We start from the raw sequence: 21949 nt of genomic DNA, 5'->3' as shown, positions 1-21949 counted from the left end.
CGTTCAGTCAGTCAGTCAGTCAATGTGGACCAGAGCCTCTGTCTGCAGATGCACACGTTGTTTGTGTTTATAGATGGGTGTTTGTGTTTGTGTGTGTGTGTGTGTGTGTGTATGTGTGAGTGGTAGCTCACACATCACGAGTCAGCCCACCTGTTTGTGACGTGGTCTATGAGGTGCTGCTTGAACATGAAGCTCCACTTCTTCACAATGTTTAACAGGGCACTCTTGAACGCTCGTCCGTCCACCCTCATCCAGCCCTGGAACACACACGGGCTCCAGAGCCCTGCACCTCCTCGTAGATCCTCTCATACCTGCAGGGGCCATAGTAGAGAATGAAACACACACATGTACACACATGCATTCACAAACACACACACACACACACACGTGGACACACACACATGCATTCACAACACACACACGCACACACTGTTACAACTAGACCCACCCATCCACTTGCTCTCGGTAGGTGTCCAGTGTGGGGGGTCTCTCTGTGACCCCCCCCCTCAGCTTGTCCCTCGATTTCCTGATTGGTCAAAATGTGGCCGTACAACAGGAACTGGCGCATGACCTCCTTCCTGTCGTCGACGTAGAGGTACGCGTAGCGCTCCAGAGTGTTCCGGAACTCGCAGCAAGTTGCCATGACGCCCTGGACGCGTTCCATGAGAAGCTGACGCATGTCTGCCAGGTCAGCCATGTCCTCTATGTCGGCCTGGGGACGAATGAAAACACAAGTGAGTGTGTGTGCCCGTGTGTGTGTGTGTTTTCCCATGTGGTGTGTGTGTGCCCATGAGTGTGTGTGTATGTACATGTGTGTGTGCTGGTGTGTGTATGTGTACATGTGTGTGTGTGCTGGTGTGTGTGTTGCCGTACCTGGTAGTGAGGGAACGGGCTGTGCTGGGCCAGGCGAGGCACCAGGGAGGAGGTCCGGTACGTGTCGTTCACCAGACTCTCCACCAGGTCGTTAGAAGCCGTCACACAGCCAAACTCCAGGGACGGCTTGAACACCATGTCAGGAACATGCAGATCCAACTGGACCTCAAACAGGGGAGCTACACCTGCTCTGGGGTCTGACGAGGGGAGGAGAGGAGAGGAGAGGAGAGGAGGGAGAGGACGGGATGGGAGAGGAGAGGAGAGGAGGGGAGAGGAGGGGAGAGGAGGAGAGGAGAGAGGAGGGGAGAGGGAAGACAGGAGGAGAGGAGGATAGGAGATGAGGGCAGGAGAGGAGGGGAGGAGTGAGGAGAAGAGAGGAGAGGAGAGGAGAGGAGAGGAGGAGAAAGGAGGGGAGGAAAGGAGAGAGGTAACAAGATGAGACAACATGACACTAGAGGAGACGACAGTATCAGGGTTGCTTTATGATTGATGATCACAACCTCAAGTTGCTGCTGCTGTGAGTTCTGGTTCTAATACTGTTTATTTGATCAATTCTGTATATTTGTGTCTCGTTAAAATTGTGGGTACACATAGTACTGTCTCACTGATGGACATGTTGCTACAGTGTTAGCATGCGTGAAATACCACGTAATGCGTTGTTATTTTTTTTAACAAAGGTTGCTAATAGCTAACCTGGCTAGTGTTAACAACAAGCAAGGGCAAAGGTTTTCCTGGGGGGGGCGTCTATCTTGCTTTCTGACTTTGGACACTGGAACACAATCAACTTGGGTTAACTCAGCTATGACATTATTCTGAGTTCTGACACTGGAACACAGCATAAGACCAGGCCCTGTCAGGGTTCCTTACGGTACCTGTGTTCTCCAGAAGAACTTGAGGGAGCATTCAACGCTGTTGAAGAAGCCGTCTACGACCATGTCATCGATATACTCCACGTAGACCTTCCAATCCTCCGATGACACATCTGCTCTGAACAGCTCCAGGTTGCTCTGGATAGAGAGAGAGAGAGAGAGAGAGAGAGAGAGAAGAGAGAGAGAGAGAGAGAGAGAGAGAGAGAGGAGAGAGAGAGAGAGAGAGAGAGAGAGAAAGAAAGAAAGAAAGGAAGAAGGAAGAAAAATGGAGGAAAAAAGAGACAGAGAGTGGGGGAGACAGAGTAAAGCAGAAAGAGAGAGAGAGAGAGAGAGAGAGAGAGAGAGAGAGAGAGAGAGAGAGAGAGAGAGAGAGAGAGAGAGAGGAAGGAAGAAAAAATGGAGGAAAAAAGAGACAGAGAGTGGGGAGACAGAGTAAAGCAGAGAGAGAGAGAGAGTGGGGGAGTGGGAGAGAGAAAGTGGAAAGGAGAGAAGGAAGGAGAGAGTGGCAGGGAGAATAGTGGAGGGAGAGAGAGAGAAAAAGGGAGGTAGAGAGATAGTGGGAGAGAGGGAGAGGGAGGGAGAGAGGAAAATGCAGTGAGGCATCGGAGGGAAAGACAGATAGAGATTTTACATTTTCAACAGTGTTTATTGGGCAAGTACCCACCAGTTACACCACCCTGGACCTTAGAAGCCTACTTAATCACATTGATGCAGGGTCTTGTGCCAGAATGAACACAAAAAATGAAGCAGTGGAGGCCTCTCCCTGTTAACTGTGCACAAGGCACCCCTCCACCCCGCACAGCGATAAAACTCGGAAAGAAAGAGAGAAAACGAGAGAGAGAGAGAGAGAGAGAGAGAGAGAGAGAGAGAGTGAGACTCAGGTAGAGGAAGACCAGAGAGAGACTTATGGCGACCATTGGAAAGATGAAATTAGGCAATCAATTATTAACACCTCGTTGTTAAACTTCTGTCAGGACAAGAATATGAGAGACATTATTTGTCTTCGGGATGTCTGCTCCACTCATCTTTCAATTCCCCCCCAGGGATCAATAAAGACCGACTCTGTTCCACTGCGCTCTGGTCTACTCCTCACTACCTCACTCTCTCTGCTCTACTCTGCTGTATTCTACTCTGCTCTACTCTACTCTACCCTGCTCTACCCTGCTCTACTCTACTATACCTTGCTCTACTCTACTCTGCTCTACTCTGCTCTGCTCTACTTTGCTGTATTCTACCCTGCTCTACTCTACTCTACCCTGCTCTACCCTGCTCTACTCTACTATACCCTGCTCTACTGTACTCTGCTGTATTCTACCCTGCTCTACTCTACTCTGCTCTACTCTGCTCTGCTCTACTTTGCTGTATTCTACCCTGCTCTACTCTACCCTGCTCTACCCTGCTCTACTGTACTCTGCTGTATTCTACCCTGCTCTACTCTACTCTGCTCTACTCGGCTCTGCTCTACTTTGCTGTATTCTACCCTGCTCTACTCTGGCCTACTCTACCCAGCTCTACTCTACTATACCCTGCTCTACTCTACTCTGCTGTATTCTACCCTGCGCTACTCTACTCTGCTCTGCTCTACTTTGCTGTATTCTACCCTGCTCTACTCTACTCTGCTCTACCCAACTTTGCAATACTCTACTCCTGCTCTACTCTATTCTACTCTGCTTTTCTCTCCTCTCCTCTACTCCACTCCCTACCTTCAACAGGAAGTGCATCTTGTCCCCGGAGGAGCGTATGTGGGCGTGGCAGCGCTCCAGCCGGTCGGCGCGCTCCTCCAGGGCCAGCAGGGCGTCCCTGCGGCCCTCGCGGCGCTCCAGCAGGGGCTGCACCAGCTCCTGCTGCAGGCCTGGATCTCCTCCACCTGGTCCTTGGTCCTCTGGAGACGCTGCTGCAGGTCACACACGGCGTCCCTCACCTCCTGGATGTACTCCCAGATCCCTGCGGGAGGGGGTGCGCGTGTGGGGAGGGAGGGAGGGAGTGGGTATGTGTGGAGGAGTGTGTGTGGTGGTGGGGGGTGGGGGGGATAGTGTGCGTGTGTATGTGTGTTTGTGGGGGTGGTAGCGTGTGTGTGTGTGTGTGTACATGTGTGTGAGGTAGTGAGGGGGAGAGAGGGTAGAAAGGTTATCCTTCATTTCACGCTGGTTGCTCCTTCACACGCAGCCTCCTCCTCGGGCTGAGAGCGGCCGCCTCGTTCGGAGGCAGGGCCGTCTCGTTCGGAGGCAGGGCCGCCTCGTTTGGAGGCAGGGCCGCCTCGTTCGGAGGCAGGGCCGCCTCGTTCAGAGGGCAGGGCCGCCTCGTTCAGGAGGCAGGGCCGCCTCGTTCGGAGGCAGGGCCGTCTCGTTCAGAGGGCAGGGCCGCCTCGTTCGGAGGCAGGGCCGTCTCGTTCAGAGGGCAGGGCCGCCTCGTTCGGAGGCAGGGCCGCCTCATTCGGAGGCAGGGCCGTCTCGTTCAGAGGGCAGGGCCGCCTCGTTCAGAGGCAGGGCCGTCTCGTTCAGAGGGCAGGGCCGCCTCGTTCGGAGGCAGGGCCGCCTCGTTCGGAGGCAGGGCCGCCTCGTTCGGAGGCAGGGCCGCCTCGTCCTTCGACTCCAACAAGACTGGAGAGAGCAAGATCTCCTCGAGTTTCAATCAATCAATCCCACACCCGTCACTTTACATCCCAATCCTGGAATGGAAAATTCACAACAACCACCCACTCCTGCCTACCCCACACATGCACTATTAATCTATTCAGCCTCAATCATGTTCAATTCATGCCTTTTCTACTTCCTGTAAGTGGTTCTAAGTGCTGTACAGTAGGCCGAGCGAGACGCCGCGAGGGTTGTGAGGCAGGCGGTGTATTTAACCCTCAGAATACATCGGCGTTCGATTTATTATTCAAAACGCAGCGAATCCATCGCTCCTTGACTACGCTTCTGAGTGGTAACAGGCCTTTCGGATGTTTCTGGGACAACATGGGACCATACCGACAGTTGCAGTACGATGAGATGATAGGATGGTTGGAACACTATCTCTCCAAGGGATTTTGGTTTACAGTGTGTGTAGGAAGAGGGCTCACGCCTACTGACTACCCAGCAGACACATAGCGGATAACTCCTCAGAGTGTTCTAGAAGCCCTTCGTCCAGCTCGGTTGATCTCAGAACATTCTAGAAGGTCTTTTCTGCTCCTCGGGGAAGCCTGTGTTCTGGGAAGAGGCACCATCTCTGATCCACACACCCACACTGCACAGTGTCCATGATGAATGATTGAATGAGTCGCTCTGCAGTACATGCATTGTAAATGTAAAGTGTTCCAACCGTCTTGTCTTCATGTCTTATTTCAGCTGTCGGTGTTGTGCCAGAAACTTCCAGAAGGACCAACCGCCGAGGAGCGTTGCTATGTTTAAAAGCGTATTCGATGGTGATGTCGCCTGAGAGGGCTTAGGATGGATGGTTTGCACAATGCAGTATTTTTTTTCTTCTAAAAGAAACCAAAATGAGATTGACCCTTGACATCTGACCTCTAAAATGTGACCTCTGACCTTGGCTGTTCCAGCTGATGTCCTCCTCGGCTTCTCGGAGACGAGCGTCGATGTCAGCCAGCTGACTCTGGATCAGAGGGTACTCCACCTCCAGCACGGAGCGCACCACCTACACACACACACACACAAATAACACAACACAAGGCTTTTTAGTGCTGGATACCACTGGGTTTATACACACACAGTATACGCAGCCAATAACTCAAATGTATTTTGGACATTTTAAGCCATTTGGTTTCAAATTGAATCATTGAATCAGCTTTGTGGAAATTTGTCAAAATGTAGTCATTAAGTGGATCCTATGACAACACAGAAAAATCTGTAAAAATGACAAAAAGCACTTTGACAAAGCAAATGTTAAAGCACACCAGATGTAAAAGCACTATCTAACATAATATCAAGGTCTATCAGTTCTCTTCATCCAGTACACTCCTCTCCCGACTGTCCTCGTTTCCTATTCTCCTTGTCTCCTCGTACCCTACCATCCTTCTCTCCTACCCTTCTAGTCTCCATCACTCCTATAGTCTCATAGTCTCCTTCCCTCCTCATCTCCTACCCTTCCAGTTTCCTCGTTTTCTTGTCCTCTTGTCTCCTCCTACCTTGTTGTAGCTCCCTACTGTGAGCTCCAGGTTGGCCAGGTACTGCCACAGCTGCCCCCTGGTGGTGTAGAGCAGCGCTGCAGTGTCGGGGATGACCTCAGTCTGCAGGGCCTCCAGATACCTCACCTCCCTCAGCACTGACACCAGCTGGGGACAGGGGGAAGGGAGAGGGAGGGATGGACGGACGGAGAAAGAGAGACGGAGATGGGGGGGGGGGAGGAAGAGAAAGAGAGAGAGGCAGACAGATAAAGAGGGAGATTGAGCTCCCGTACGAAACGTGATTCCGAATAAAACATCCGTGCGACAGGACGACCCTGTCCACCGGTCTGGAGCCTAGACAGACCTGGTGTCCGACTGGGTTCCAAAACCGGTCAGAACGGCGACACTTCTCATCCCAGGTTTTCCTGCTGTATGTCGGCCAGGCGCCGTACGGGACACTGCTTGGGTTAGACGTTACCTGGGGGCTGAAGTTGACGGAGAGGAGGCGTGTGGAGGGCTCCCTGCTGAGCAGGGCCAGGTTGAGGTTGAACTGAGACTGCTCGGCCACCGCGTTCGTCCACGCCTCGTACAGACCCCGGGAGTACCTGAGGAACACAACACGCCGAGCGGGCACGCAAACACACAGGCAATTAGCCTTCGTTGGTATTTGGCATATGTGTATACTCCCTATTCCCCAATACAGTTCAGATACAGTAGGAGGGATGGAGGGGGAGGAGGGTTGGAGAGGGGGAAGGGTGGGGGAGGATGGTACGCACTGGGGATAGAGGTCAGATAAGTTAAGCCCACCCCGGACCACCCTGGACCGACCCCTGGACCCCTCCCCCCCCCCCCCCCCCCCCCCCCCCCCCCCCCCCCCCTCAACAGAACAATCTCTGTACAGCCCTCGATTACGTCTTTAAAGCGCCCGCCGCCTCCTCAGTGGATCGCCGCTCTAAAGTTCATTTCCTGTCGGCGGCGTGGCGGCGGAGGGGCCCAGATGCAATCACACAGCCGAGCCCGGAACATAAATCAGACTGGGGGTCTGTCTGCAGCTAATGACTGGGGCTGGTTCTGATGGCCTGGGCGGCGATTCGCTCGGCGCCGGGCGGGTTATTACAGCAGAACAACAGCGGACGAGCTCTGAGAGCACGCAAGGATGGAGGATGAGCTGCTGTTCATCATCCCATTAAGACGCGCAGGGATGTCATGATGTGAACCGGGAATATTAGGAACGGAACTCGCTATGATGTGTGTGTGTGTGTGTGTGTGTGTGCGTGCACGTGTACGTGCGCTCGCCCGCCCGCTTGTTCGGTCTACATCCAAGTTCGAATTCTATAAAGACACACCGTTCTCCAGCACGGAGAAACAAAACCGGGTAATTTAAACCCAACAGGATGCTTTGTCTTGCAAGTTTAGATGCTGAATGCGGTCTAAAGGGCCATTTCTCAGCGCGCGGCGCAGAGGGGAGACAGAGCGAGAGGGATTATGGGGCCCCAGTGAAATGATCTCCAGAGCAGAGTCCCAGTAATGAGCACATAAATCACAGGGAGCTGGATCTCTGTTGTGCTGCTCCCCGCGCTACCTTGAGCTGGTGGCTCCGTGAATGTAATCTAGCCGGCTCAGTGACAGCCGAGCGCCGTCGAGAACGGCTTCATTTCCAAGGTTTTGGACGGTGAGGCTCTGCCTCTCGAGAGAAAAATGGCTATAAACAAGACATAGAGTGCGTTGAATGTATAACTACACCCATAAACATGACTTAGAGTACAGTGTATTGCTTGCTTCGAATAATGTCCTCAGTAGACCTCGGCTCTCTATTACTTGACTCTGTTATTATGCTCTGCTCTTCTTCTCTCCTTCTTCTCGACTTGACTCAATTCTTCTCTCTATTCTACGCTCTCTTTTCCACTCTGTTCTGTTCTGCTCTACTCTTCTTGGCTCTACTCTTCTCTACTCTATAGTTCTCTTTTCCTTCCCTTCTCTACTCTATTCTTTTCCCCTTTTCTATTATATTCTATTTTCCTCTTCTCCTCTTCTTCCTATTTTCCCTTTTCTGCTCTCTCCTCTCCACTCCACTCCTCTCCTCTGCTCTCTCCTCTCCCCTCCTCTCCTCTCCTCTCCTCAGCAGGGGTGACCCACACCTGTCCAGTAGCAGGATCATCTCCTCGTACTTCTGGATGGTCCTGCGTCCATCTGCAGACTCCAGGCACCTGCAGAGAGGGCACCTTCTTTACTGGGACAGAAGCACATTCCACACCCAGACACTGTACACAGCCCTGTGATACACCAAGTCACATTTACATACTAAAAACAACTCATGTTATATGAATAATATATCTATCTATAATCATTTTCTTTGAAAATGGTATATAGTAGTAGTTTTTTCGTATATCTAACAACATAAAATAACCTAATAGAAATGTATAATCCAGATGTTAAATGTGCTGTATAAACCGGGGTGGGTGGCTCACGGGTGAGATACGTGTCTGAACTTGGAGAAGGGCGTCTGGATGCGCTGCTGAAGCTGCCGTGCCCACCTCAGCCCCCCCGCTACCGCTGGCATGTTTTTATTCACAGGAGTCAAGCCTGGACAGAGCGGCCGACACATCAAGAACATAACCACACGCTATATATCAATAACATATTAATAACATCGATAACATATTGATATATGTTTTCCGTGGTAGAGATAAGTGGCCAGCACAAGTCAAGAAACGTCAGTCTACGCTTAATGCGTGTTCCTGTGGTAGAGATGCGAGTCTGAACCGCACTGGGGGCAAAACCTTCGGCTCGGCACCCGTGTTCCAGTTCGAGGGGAAGAGCTCAGCTCACCCTGCTCCTCCACAGCCTGCGTGTGTCTGTTGAAGAGCGCCCCTGCTGCAGTCCAGCTCCTGGTCAAACATGCTGATCAGGAGAGGGTACCTGTCTTGAGCGTCTGCAGCCACCAGAGGGCGCTCCAACAGGCTGCCAAACATGTCCAGGACCTGCAGGACAACCAGGAGATCGGATCGGATGGATGGATAGATAGACAATTAGACAAATAAAAACTTGTTTGAGTAAGTGTTTTTGTGTATGTGTGTGTGTGTCTATGTGTGTGTGTGTGTGTGTGTGTGTGTGTGTGTCTGTGTGTGTGTGTGCTCGTTGGTACAGTCCCCTCGCTCACCTTAAAGGCGCTCTCCAGTCCGGAAGCATCATCGAAGGCCTGACAGAACGTGGACCCCAGCCGCCGGTCACTGTCCTCCACCTTCAGCCTGAACGCCCTCACGTCCGCTTCCAGCTCCTCCAGAGAGAACCACACACACACAGAGACACACAGGGGTAAGCCCAAAGCCGGAACACAGCTCGTCACCTCAGATGAGGGAAAATTGTGCCTAGTTTTCACTCAGTTAATCCGATCGACCTCATAATCCATTTCCTTATAGTTGAAATATTTTCAGTTTGCGGATGGTCATGTTTGAATAGCGATTCCAACTCAGATACTGCCAGTGACAACGTTGTTGGATATAGGTTGGGATAATTTTTACACAGGAATGCACAATTTTCTCCCCTCAATTTGTTCGTTTTGATTGAACCTTTTCAACTATGTGAGGCTGCAACATGAGGGAATGGTGATAGGCTAAGGGAAATGACAAGAGAACCCTGTTTCAATTCTACACTTCAGTCTTTGTATTTTGAAGTGTAAAAGATCACAAATGTATGCTTTTTAATCTTTGCCATATTCATAAATAAGTATGCATAGACATCAAATGGACCAATCGGCAACCGACGCAAGCACACCCTCACTATTTCCCCAGGAATTCTACCCTCTCTAGTTACTATGACGTTAACTCTTGAGTTTCTGTCAGCGCTACCTTGTTGGTTACGTCCAGGCAGTCGTAGGGCTTCTCTGTGAACACCTTGTAGGTGTCCAGGAAGTCCTGGTGGAGCCACTGGACCTGCTGGCTGAGGGAGCGACCTCTGACCCCCCCGAACTCCACCTTCTCCAGCTTCAGCAGGTCCACCGCCGTCAGGAGAACCTCCTGTGGGAGGGGGGGAGGGAGAGGGGGGAGGGAGAGGGGGAGAGGGGGAGAAATAGGGGGGCAAATGAGGAGAGAGAGAGCGGTCACACGGATGGAAGAAAGGAGCGTGAGGATTCGTCAAGCTACCGACCGTTTTTTTGTTTTCAAAACAAATCCAATCCAACTGAAATGAACAAAAGAAAGAATGGATGAGGGAAAGAAGAAACGACAGGACGGCTACCTCGATGGTCCGGAGCCGTTCCAGGAAGCGGTCCAGCCCAGCGAACACCATGAGGGGAGAGAAGTCCCAGGGCCGGACCTCCCTCCCGTCTCTCCGGTACCGGTCCAGCCCGGCCCGCTGCTCCTCGTAGGTGTGTCTGAACAGCTGCAGAACCTCCAGGGTGGTCTGGACCTTCAGCAGACTCTCAGACACCTCACCCTTCAGAAGCTCCTCCGGGCTCAGGTAGGCCCGGGCCTGTTGCCGGGGCAACCACAAGTTCACAGAGACGATAATGGAATTAATAATGGAATTATTCATGGGATAAATTCTGGACTATTACAGATGTAATAACTATGAATAATGTAACCCTTATTACGTAATCAAATATAAATAATGCAATCATTGTTATGAACATGAAGCTATAGTATAAAAACAATGTCATTCAAAATAATAATTACATTACTCTATTTATATGGATAATGTCATCCTTAGGATGTCATGTGTATCGTGAGAGAGCGTGAGGGATGGTGTGGAGCGTGCCGACCTGCTGGATGAGCAGGTAACAGGTCTCCTGCAGCAACACGATGAGGCGGGCTGGGGTGTTGTAGTAGCGAGAGTTAGCCCACACCAGGCACACGACGTGCATCAGGGGCGCAATGTGACCTTTGACCTCGGGGAACTCCACGTTCTCCATGTCGTCAAAGTGGCGCTGCAGGGGCCTGAGGTAGGTGCAGATGTCCTGCGCTTCCTCCAGCGCTGAGGAGAACACACCGGAAACACTGTTTAACTGTGTGTTCCATTCAGAGCGACGGGAGAGGAGATTTGACCCGGCTGCCTTTCGATCTGCAGGTAAATGCTCCGCCACTGAGCCATGCCCATCCGGTTTGCGTGTACGTGCATGCAGAACTGCACCTAAACCAATCGAAAACCCTCAAGGAAAACAAGGGGAAAAGCTCCCAGGAAAACTCAGAGAGTGAAATGGTAGCAATTTGGCGAGGAGCGCTTTCAGAGAGGGATCCAGTTGAGAGAAGGTTGGTGACACAGAGAGGTGCAGACCAGGGTCATCAGCTCACCTGCCAGGACGTCTTGCAGCATGTTGTTAAAAGCTGGACAGTAGCTGCTCTCCATGGCCTCCAACAACACTGCCATCTTAGTCACCTTGGACGACCTGAACTGGGAATGGATGCACTGCAGGTCTGCATACCTGAGAGAGAAAGAGAGAGAGGGGGGGGGGGGGAATCAGAGAGAGGGACGGAGAAAAAGAGAGAAGAAGGGAGAGGGAGAGAGAGAGAGAGAGAGAGAGAGAGAGAGAGAGAGAGAGAGAGAGAGAGAGAGAGAGAGAGAGAGAGAGAGAGAGAGCTGTCTGTTTGTACCACATGTCTGCTACCTGGCTGTGACACCTGGTTGGGCTGCCTGGTAGTGGTATGCTATGCTCTGGTATGCTATGCTAGACCAGGCTATGCTATGCTATTTCATGCTATTCTAGCTATGCCATACATGCTGACCTGTTCCTCCAGAAGAGCAGCTCAGTGTGGGGCGTGGGGCTCCTGCCCTCCAGCAGAGCCTCGGAGGAGTCCTTCTTCAGGACCGCGCTGATCTGGTGGCTCCACTCGATCACCACCGACTCTATGGAGTGGATGACGCTCTTGTCCACCACGTCCCCCCTGGCAGGTGTGTGGGTGTGTGTGTGTGTGGGTGTGAGAGAGAGAGAGAGAGAGAGAGAGAGAGAGAGAGAGAGAGAGAGAGAGAGAGAGAGAGAGAGAGAGAGAGAGAGAGAGAGAGAGAGAGAGAGAGAGAGAGAGAGAGACGGATGTATTAAATTAACGCATGGACAAGTGAATTAGTTAACCTAATCATCCTAATTGGATTTAATTAGTAGATGAATGAACAGATGGATAAATCGATTCATAGACTGGTAAATGAATGTACATGGATGTTTTAATTGATGTATGATTGAGTAAATGAGCAAATACATTAATGAATGTGAGTAAATGAATGAATGGATGGATGGATAGATGAATCCATGAATGAATGAACCAACTCATTAATGTTTTGCAGAACATCATGTTTGGTGGTCGCGCCTTCGTACCTCTTGTCTCTCTCTAAGGCTGCCTGCTCCACTCTCTCTGCCCCCAGGGGCAGGGGCAGTAGGGTCTTACCCTTCACCTGACCGGACACCACAAACACGTTGGTCTTCAGGGAGTGGACGTGCCGCTTTACGTCATGGGACACCACCTGCGGCCAGTCACCGTGATTCTTCCCATTCGACAGCAACGGGACTACCACCTGTATGAGGATTGGGGTTTGAGTCATCGACAATACAGAAACGGGAAGAGACATTTATGTTTGCACTTGTTGCGGAGTTGCAATGAACTTAAGTGGAAACTCACCTCCTCCACGAGCGCAGAAAACTGGTCAAGCGGAGCGTATGACAAATCTCCATAGACCAAATTACTTTTCATTGAATCGGCCGTTAAAGGACTTTTTCTTCGTTTGACGAAGTAAACCGCTTTATTTTTACTAGTCGTTGGAAATCCGACAGTGGGCAGCAACAGCCCTGCAGCATTTAGGGAGATGACCAACGTGATGTGGTCGGTTTTGTCAAAAAACTCCTGAATAACTTGCTTGCTGTCCTCCGTAGACATGCATTTCTGCCATCTGTCCTTTTTCAGTTTCAAAGTCTTCAACACGTAGTCCTCAATAAAACCGAATCTTTTATCCTCCGCTGGCGATTCTTCCATATTCGCAGAGTTCCGCCGTTCTTTGCCCACTGTCCCGTGGCGGCGTGAGGGTTTGTGTATAAAGTGATTGTCCTAGGACTCCATAGTAACGCTGTGTTTGCATCAATGGACCCGCCGTTGCTTGGGGGACAAAAGCCAACTCAGTCACTGGCCCGTGTCTCTGTCTCATAAGTGAAATCACCTGTTGTTGCTGTCTTCATCAGCTTTCAGTAGGCAATCGTATGGACAGAGTATGGGCTATCTAAACCAAAATGAGCTTACCGGGGCTGATTTTACAAACGCATTACTTAGTGTTTTACCAAAGCAATTTCCATGAGGTCTAAATGTAGTAATCGGTTAAACATATAAACAACAAACTTGTTAACCCTTCTCTCTATATATATTTTTTCTCTCTCTCTCTTTCTCTCACACACACACACACACACAAAGTCCGCACCATTTAATAGCTGCCACTGGGTGGCAGCAGTGATGTGGAAACAACAACTGTACAGGCCTGAAAACAATTTTGAACTAAATGTTTACCTACAGGTAAACTATCTTCAACTATCTTTAACCCGGCAGCACTAGAACAGTTCTCAGACAAGGAAACAGACGCGATCTCAGATTTACTGCATTTTCTCGGACTTTAGTTTTATGAAGCACTGTCAAACCACACAAAGATAATTTGTTTTATCCCTCTGTAACCCGAATCACATTGTGACCCATGACACATCTGGCCAGAGACAACAGAACGTGTTTGTTTATTCATGTCCCTGATGTGGCGAAGTAGGACACACCATTATCAGAAGCATAACACAACCTTTTAGTCAGTCTTAAACAGTTTTTTCAAGTTCAAAGGAGGCTGAGCTATGACTAAACATGATAGAGACCTCCGAGATGGTGTGGGTGTGTGTGCGTGTGCGTGCGCGTACATGTGGGGTTGTTTGTGTGCGTGTATGTATGGAATGTGTGGGCGTACGTATGTGATTGTTTGTGTGTGTTTGTATGTGAGTGTGTGTAACTATTTGTGTGTGTGTGTATGTGCCTGTGCTAATTTGTCTGTGTTTCTATGTTTGTGTGTGTGTTTGTGTGTCTAGAAGTGTACGTGGCAGTGTGTGTGTGTAGGAGTGTCCATGCATGCGTGTGTGGGTGTGTGTGTAGGAGTGTACGCGAGTGTGTGTGTGTTTGCTTGCAGGATCCTAGAACCACAGTGACCAAGGAGGCTTAGTTCTTCCCGTCTTTGAAGATTACCATGACAGACCAAAGAGAACTATGTGGAGTGGACTTTCCATTTTAGTATCAAAGAGACTCTTCATCACTGATACGAGAGAGCTGTTCCCAACAGCTAGCCGGGTGGCTATCCTGCATGCTTACAGACTGGAACACTCAGTAACCATGACTGTGGGTCTGGGTCTCTGGTAAATAGACTTACTTTCCCATAAACTCTGCCACAGCAGTGGAAGAAACGGGACAAAGGATGTGGCAGTGAGATCAACTTTTGAGCACACCCGCTGAGTCAATGACATGTTTACATTCAAACACGTGTATTCAAGCTCATGTGTGTGGCAGGTTGAAGTCATACTTGTTGTGGCCAAGTTATGAAATGCGGTTGTGGGACTAAGACCTTCATTCAAGCATTGTTTTAAAGTGACGGTGTCATGGAAATAGAACTTTAAGGTATTTAGGGGGATGTGTGGATAGGTTGATGGGAGAAGAGAGAGACAGAGAGAGAGAGAACTAAGCTGACCTCACAGCAGTTTGAATGAGGCAGATGCTAGCTTAACTTCCATTGGCATCGACTCAACCATCTCCTTCCATATGGGCTGATAACAGTCTCACAGAATGGATTAAAACCGACTGAACAACAGACCCTCAGAGCAGATTGACTGAGGTATGAAGGGCAGTCGAATGACTGAGGATCGGAGGTTGCAAACATCTTCACGTGGTTTTACAAGTTTGTTCTTCTCACCTGAGTCTAACCCTGTGAAGATCTCCTATTAATGGCACCGCGGCAAACAAAGTCAAATAAGCTATTAAAAGCTATTCATGAACTTGTTAACATTCTTTGTTTTACCACCAGAAATGCGGTGGTCCCGAGGTCTGTTTCCCAGTGGTTTCAGATGTGCTCGGTGACTTATTTTAAGTTGCAAACCCTTTCAAATACAACTCAATTTTCCAGATAGAACCCTAAAGTTCAAAAGTTCAAAATAAAACCGTAAATTCCAGACAAAACCTTAAAGTTCCAAACAGGACTGGGACTGATAAAATCTCCCAACTCTCCCGACGGCCAGTCCGACCCTGGTTCCAAATATAACCCCAAAGTTCCAGATAAAACCTCTTTCAATTCTGGGTTCTTCTGTTTTTATTCCAGGATATCTGCCCTCAACCTGCCCTCAACCTCAGCCACACCTTGTTGAATCACCTCCACTTCACATCTGTCTAACTAGGTTCCCGTATTTAGGTAGCAATTTACCACAATCTCCGCCGACAGAGTAATCATTTGTTTTTATAGATCAATCACCAAAACCATGTTCACATTAATCACTCAAGTCTGCCTTCTCTCATCTGGGCAATTATATGTGTAATATTGGTATGTAGCATGTCGTGTTTTATGTTAGCGTCGTCCTGCATACATATTCATCAGAAGGCTTTCATAACACAGCCAGATGTGTTCCGGACATTCGGAAAGAAAACATATTCCGAGAACACTGTGATCTGGCATTCAACATAGTTGTGGAGTATTGTCATTATCTATCTAGTATCAAACGGCAGACACACACACACACACACACACACAATACACCCTTCTATTTCTACTTTCTGTACACTGGAACGTTTACTAACACATTCTGTGCATTTCACTTCTATACTAAGAGCCACCACAGGAGGGGGCTACAGTACAAAACACAATGAAAATAATGCCTCTCTCTCTCTCCCCCTCTCTCTCTCTATCACACACATACACACACACGCACTCTAAATCAACGCCAGTCTCCTTCCAGTGTTGACACTGCAAGGAAGACTTCATATATGTCAGTTTGAGTGCCTCATGCCAAGTCAAGCCAGTCCTCCCCTTCCTTGACGACATAGTTACAGCACATTCTCACTCGAGAAATATTTGATTTCAAAGAAAGAACTCGCCACACTCACCCCAACCACAGTTTGAACGTCACAAAATTAAAACCTTGCAAAAATCCAAAGAGTTACACGCTCTTGAACGTTACACGCAAGTGTATTGTCACATGCTGTCAAATGTATTGATAGTCTTCCCCAACAGTATAGACAAGTAGATACTAAACAAACCCGAGACCACAGGCTGAATGTCACACACTCACCAAGACCACAAGGCTGAACAAAAAGACCATGATTTACTTTCTGCTACAATCAATTTTCAGTCTTCTCTGAGGAAACCACTGATCAGATCGTTTCGAGCTACAAGTATTTCCTGGCAAAAGCATCGAGCTGAGTTTCATGACGCAAAGTCTAGCTCTGAGGATACGTCAGTGTTCATCAGCACAAACATTTGTTTCTGGAAGAGTCCTTGTCTACACAGGCCCCGAGAGCCTCTACCTCCAGCCTCCTCGCTGCAGGGGGAACCTGAGGGCTGCTTGCCTCGACAGTCCTCATACCACAGCCAGACTCAGGGCTCCACACACCTGGGAGATCAGATGCGAGTGGTCTCATGAATGAGACGGATCCAACTGAGCTGGGGCTGGTTTTGGATGTCGACGCAGGTTTTGTTTTATGGGTGAATGTCAAACAACTACAGTGGTAACGACGAAACCTTCTGCCAGAAAGTCACGTCGACTCTGTGGCTGTCTGACTGTGTGACTGTGTCACGCTGTGACACTGTGACCCTGTGACTGTGTGACTGTGTAACACTGTAACTGTGTGACTGTGTGACTGTGTGACTGTGTGACTGTGTGACTGTGTGACTGTGTAACACTGTAACACTGTAACTGTGTAACACTGTGACACTGTGACACTGTGACACTGTGACTGTGTGACAGTGTGACAGTGTGACAGTGTGACAGTGTGACAGTGTGACAGTGTGACTGTGTGACAGTGTGACAGTGTGACTGTGTGACACTGTGACCGTGTGACTGTGATTCTGTGCCAGTGACTTTGACTCTGTGACTCAGTAAGTGTCAGACCAGTAACACACAGTGTGAGGGGTTCTCCCATAGAGGTTGTCTTGTCTTCAACTGGCCAATGGGAAGCCCCCAAGGGCCACCCTGTTGATGGAGATTCCTGGCAGTTGTAAAGGCCTTTGTTTTCATAGGAAACACATACACACAGAGACAGACAGATTTTCATAGACCACACACACACCAACACACAGACGGATAGACAGACTGGCAAACTCACACACAGACAGATGGACAGACAAACACACACCACACCACACACACACACAGAAGGACAAGCACACACACGCCACACATGCAGACCTCAAAAACACACCGACGTAGAGAGCAAAACGCACACAGACAGGCGGACAGACAGACAGACCGACGGACAAACACACCCACACAAAGACAAAAACACACACACACATGTTGTGCTATTCCTGGGGCTGACACCCTGGAGGAATATGACACGCCGAGCGCCCCGGGGTAAAGAGCAGGGCAGTGAGTGTATGAGAACGCTGATAAGAGGCCCAGAGGAAGTCAACACTGTTTATCTATGTTCTCTGCATAGCTGCAATCGCTGGCCATTGCAGTCATCGAAATATGCGACATTACAAATGGCTACAAATAGCCCTGGTTCTCCAATCCAAACCCCTTTTTTCCTAAGGGTTGGGAGGGGTGAACGGGGGATAGGGGGGGGCTGGTTTGTGGGCTTGTGGGCAGGCTGGTAGGCCATACCAGGCCTCTTGGTAAGATGTGCAGGACTGCTGGAGGAACAGGGAGGGTTTTCAAAGCGCTCCGGGGCCATGACTGGATGGATAATTTTCATACTTTCACGCTTTGGTGAGGGGCCAAGAGCAACAGACTGGAGGCCCTCTCACTCCGAAACAGGATATTGGGTTAGTAATGGCCGCCGGGGGACCGACAGAATGACATAAATGTGAGTGTTTTTTTCACACACAGCACAGAGAGAGTGTGTAAGGAGCCAGGTCTGACATGTGTAAAAGCCCTGGTTAATCAGGCCGGTCTATGATCTTCACATTCATCCCTCTCTGGCCTGACTCTGCAATTTGACTTGACAAGTGGCCGACAAGTCAGACAAATCTGAGATGACAGCAGTAGTTTTCTGTCAAGTGTTGAGGGGCGTGAAAGAGGAACAGGAAAGAGGTTACAACGTGACATTGACCTGAGGTTCTGTTCTGTTCTTGTAGTCTGCTCGAGAGTGTACATGGACGACATTGAGAGGGAAAGGTATTCAAAATAAGATGAATTTTAGTGTGCTCTTTGTCAAACAATCCAACCAAAACAACAATCAGTGCGATAACCTAGATTGGCTGCGCCTCGACCAAAAACAACACATGGCTAATGTCAAACACTGAAAATCTGAGGCCTTACTCCCCCCGAAGCAACGGCTCCCATCCACTCCACACCACGCTGTGTTATTACTCTTCCCTCTCCTCCTCCCCTCCTCCTCCACCCTGTTCCTCCTCTTTCTCCTCTTCTCTTCTCTTCGCCCTCCCCCTTCACCCTTCTCTCCCCCCCTCCCCCCTTCCTCCTCCTCTTCCATCCACCCCCCCCCCATCTTAAATCCCCCTCATCCTCCGCCCACCCCAACCCCCACCCTCCTCCCTCTCCTTCTCTGGAGTGATAGGCGGGGGCAGGCGGGGCCCTGACTGCGAGGGAAACACTTACCTGCTGATTGGTGGCAGCATGACAGGACCCAGAGGAGGCCGGCTCCTGTTGTTCTTGGTCAACTCCTAATGTCCATGCAATCAAGCTCACTTAGGAGCCAATTAGAAGCCAGGAATTCACCCATGAGGTCAGTGTGTAGCGCATGTAGAACGTTCCTGGACAAACACCAGTTTACGCTTTTTATAAATCAATGCTGGATCTATAACAAAGGTGTTTGACTTGGACGTGGTGTAGGAGCAGGGACGAGAGGCAGAGTTGAGAGGGAGAGGAGAGGTTTTTCACCTTTATTGACATCTTGGATGCTGGAATCGATGCCAGGTTCGAGGTGAGCCAGAGTTTCACCGTGAAACTTAAGAGAAAGTTCACCACTGTTTACCTGTTGGGCCATATTTTCATCATTTCGTTATATTTTATTCCAGGTTATCTTTGTTGATTGTACAGTAAAACCTGGCCTAATTTGCAATACTTATCGTAAAAGATCAGAATCAGAATCAGAATGGGATTTATTCGCCATGAAAGTTTGCACAGACAAGGAATTTGCTTTGGCAGGAAGGTGCATACAATAAACATATACCTAAAATTTAAATATGTGGACTAACTATACTAAGGGTACATAAACTAGCAGTACTAAGTGGGATTAGAATAGAATTAAATATACAATAAAATAAAATATAAGTTGCCGTAAATTACAATATAAAAATACAAAAATTACAAAAAATACAAATGTACAAGATACCATTGTTGTAATGCAGTGCAAAAAGCAGTGTGTTTTAAGCAAGAAGTCATTAGAGTCAGTGTGGTCCCTTGGCCTTGTTGAAGAGGCCAACAGCGGAAGGGAAGAAACTGTTCTTATGGCGTGAGGTATTGGTCCTGATGGACCGCAGCCTTCTGCCGGAGGGGAGTGACTGAAACAGGGAGTGTCCAGGGTGGGAGGAGTCGGCCACAATCTTCCTCGCTCGCCTCAGGTTCCTCGAGGTGTGCAGGTCCTCGAGGGTAGGCAGATTGCAGCCAATCACCTTCTCAGCAGTGATACGCTGCAGTCTGCTCTTGTCCTTGGCAGTGGCAGCAGCGTACCAGACGGTGATGGAGGAGGTGAGGATGGACTGAGTAGAAGTGCACCATCATTGTCTTTGGCAGGTTGAACTTCTTCAGCTGCCGAAGGAAGTACATCCTCTGTTGTGCTTTCTTGATGAGGGAGCTGATGTTCAGTTCCCACTTGAGGTCCTGGGAGAGGATAGTGCCCAGGAAGCGGAAGGACTCCACAGTGTTGACTGGGGAGTCACACAGGGTGATGGGGGTGAGTGGGGCTGTGTTCCTCCTGAAGTCCACAACCATCTCCACTGTCTTAAGAGCATTGAGCTCTAAGTTGTTCTGGCTGCACCAGGTCACCAGGTTGGCCGCTTCCCACCTATAATCAGACTCGTCTCCACCAGAGATGAGCCCAATAAGGGTGGTGTCATCCGCAAACTTCAGGAGTTTGACGGACGACACAAGATGGAACATTCCTAATTATATCAAAAGAAAATAATGATAAAAGATGTTTTGTATATCACGTTCATCACTCTCTGCTCACCAACATTCACAGAAATCTATTAACATCATACCACACCATGCTGCCTGTGACTCTTAGACCAATCAGAGAGGCACTCTCTCTGGTTGGTTGAAGGGACATGACATGACACTGTCAGACCCTCTCCACTGGCTAGCCAGTCCCCTTTAGCTCCCAGATTCCTGTAATCCAGCTAAAGTAAATGTGGGTCTTGTTGTATATGCTTTACAGAAGTATACTGTTTATTTAACATCTCCAGAGCGCTGAGTTATGACTAGTAATGATTACTCAAATGCCCAGTGTTTGGGCTATTGTACCAGGGGTGCCTACAAACAACCCACCAGTGTTTATTTAAATTTTCCATTTTATATTGCCACGTGTCATTAGGCTGTTTAGAGTTTACCCTGTGTGATGGATCATTTCCTTCACCCCGCTCAATTCGCTGGAAACGTGAGGTGGAGAGGCCTGCTCCTGTAGGTATGGTGGTGTGTATACATGTCTGTGTGTGTGTGTGTGTGTGTGTGTGTGTCTGTCTGTCTGTCTGTTTGTGTGTGTCTGAAGATAATTGAAGATGGCTGTGAGAGATATGCTCGGTCATTGTATTGGAAGTGGTAACGTGCAGCAGTCAATGTGACATAAAAATTTCAGGACACGATGGAGATGGATGAAGAGAGAGTGCATCATTTCTTGAGCATTAGAGTAGTTGTCTTGTATCATTATGGAGAAAACAATTGCCAAGGGAGAAAACTTGAAGTGAAAGAACGTTAAATGAACATTTCGAATGGTTCACAGTTGTTCCTAATGTTCAGTGCGAGAGCACAACATGCAACGCTTCAAAACCTTGAAGTCCCCACAGCACTTTTACAATGCCGGGCTGCAACGCATTACTGTGTGGTATTGTATTCATCAACTGTGAAAGGCAGCAAAGTTAAGACGTTTAAGAAGACAGAGGACACGTCAAGTATTCTTCTGCAGACTGCAGGACCTGGCCGGCCGTCCCAAGACATATCCCATGAGATTTAACAACAACATCATGGTGTTTATCTTGGAGGAGGAGAAACATGCATCACGGTTCTTTGACACATAAAAGTCACTGTGTTTAGACACGCGGGAGGCAAAGACGAAAGAGAATTTTCGATTTTATTTGTCACTGTTTGTCGTAAACCTTTGAGTCCGTGTATACACGAGCCGTACAAGTGACGGATTCGGAGGCCTGTAGGTCGCGGCCTTGCAGGTGAACCAGAGTTTTATAGTAAAACTGTCACGAGGGGCTAGAAACCGACTCTCCTTTACGTCTCAAAGACAGATTCCTTCTTGTTATCGTTCTTGTTCTCTCAAAATCCTGTCAGGATGACACAGTTCATGCAGTGAAAACATGTTCAGTGTAGACATTATGTCATAAACTATGTTATGATGTCATAAACTATGTCAACGCCGAATTCCACCGTGGTTATTGACGGTGTGAAATCCAGTTATCGGCTAGCTGATGAACCATCTGAAAATCAACAGATAACGTAAGGGAACAACAAGGGTTTCTATGTGACGCTGAAAGAAAGCCAATTACGAAAGTTCATAAATCTAATTCCTTGCCCTGGTGTGTGAACACTTTCCAAAAAACTCTAGACACATTTTTTGATTTATTGAATGAAACCGCCTGTGTAGCTCGTAAGTCTGGTCTGCATGAAAGGCATTGAACATATGAGCCCATGAGATAGCTGTTACTGGACTGGACGTACATGCCTTCATCATATTAGAACCCCACTGTGGGGGTCAGGTGGGCTTTTGAGGAGAAATGTAAT

General features: G+C 48.9%; 2 protein-coding genes across 2 annotated transcripts in view; both read right to left on the bottom strand.

The window, feature by feature from the left end:
- Nucleotides 1-12800, bottom strand: part of dnah9 (dynein, axonemal, heavy chain 9) — a 73207-nt gene extending 60407 nt beyond the window's left edge. Inside the window, 23 exon segments of the mRNA XM_067245162.1 lie at nucleotides 151-278; nucleotides 281-311; nucleotides 449-504; nucleotides 506-712; nucleotides 874-1085; nucleotides 1760-1880; nucleotides 3446-3567; nucleotides 3570-3686; nucleotides 5267-5375; nucleotides 5866-6012; nucleotides 6323-6449; nucleotides 7983-8051; nucleotides 8313-8427; nucleotides 8674-8713; nucleotides 8715-8825; nucleotides 9005-9121; nucleotides 9693-9860; nucleotides 10081-10314; nucleotides 10604-10815; nucleotides 11133-11263; nucleotides 11565-11723; nucleotides 12149-12345; nucleotides 12450-12800. Of these exon segments, the coding sequence (XP_067101263.1) occupies nucleotides 151-278; nucleotides 281-311; nucleotides 449-504; nucleotides 506-712; nucleotides 874-1085; nucleotides 1760-1880; nucleotides 3446-3567; nucleotides 3570-3686; nucleotides 5267-5375; nucleotides 5866-6012; nucleotides 6323-6449; nucleotides 7983-8051; nucleotides 8313-8427; nucleotides 8674-8713; nucleotides 8715-8825; nucleotides 9005-9121; nucleotides 9693-9860; nucleotides 10081-10314; nucleotides 10604-10815; nucleotides 11133-11263; nucleotides 11565-11723; nucleotides 12149-12345; nucleotides 12450-12800 (3281 nt within the window).
- pts (6-pyruvoyltetrahydropterin synthase) overlaps nucleotides 1-21949 on the bottom strand; it is a 228003-nt gene that overhangs the window by 60364 nt on the left and 145690 nt on the right. The gene's annotated exons all lie outside the window — the stretch shown is intronic.

The sequence above is a fragment of the Osmerus mordax genome, chromosome 10 (genome assembly GCF_038355195.1).
Source record: "Osmerus mordax isolate fOsmMor3 chromosome 10, fOsmMor3.pri, whole genome shotgun sequence".
Taxonomy (NCBI): domain Eukaryota; kingdom Metazoa; phylum Chordata; class Actinopteri; order Osmeriformes; family Osmeridae; genus Osmerus; species Osmerus mordax.
The sequence above is the reverse complement of the archived record's forward strand: the minus strand, read 5'-3'. Positions and strand labels throughout refer to the sequence as shown.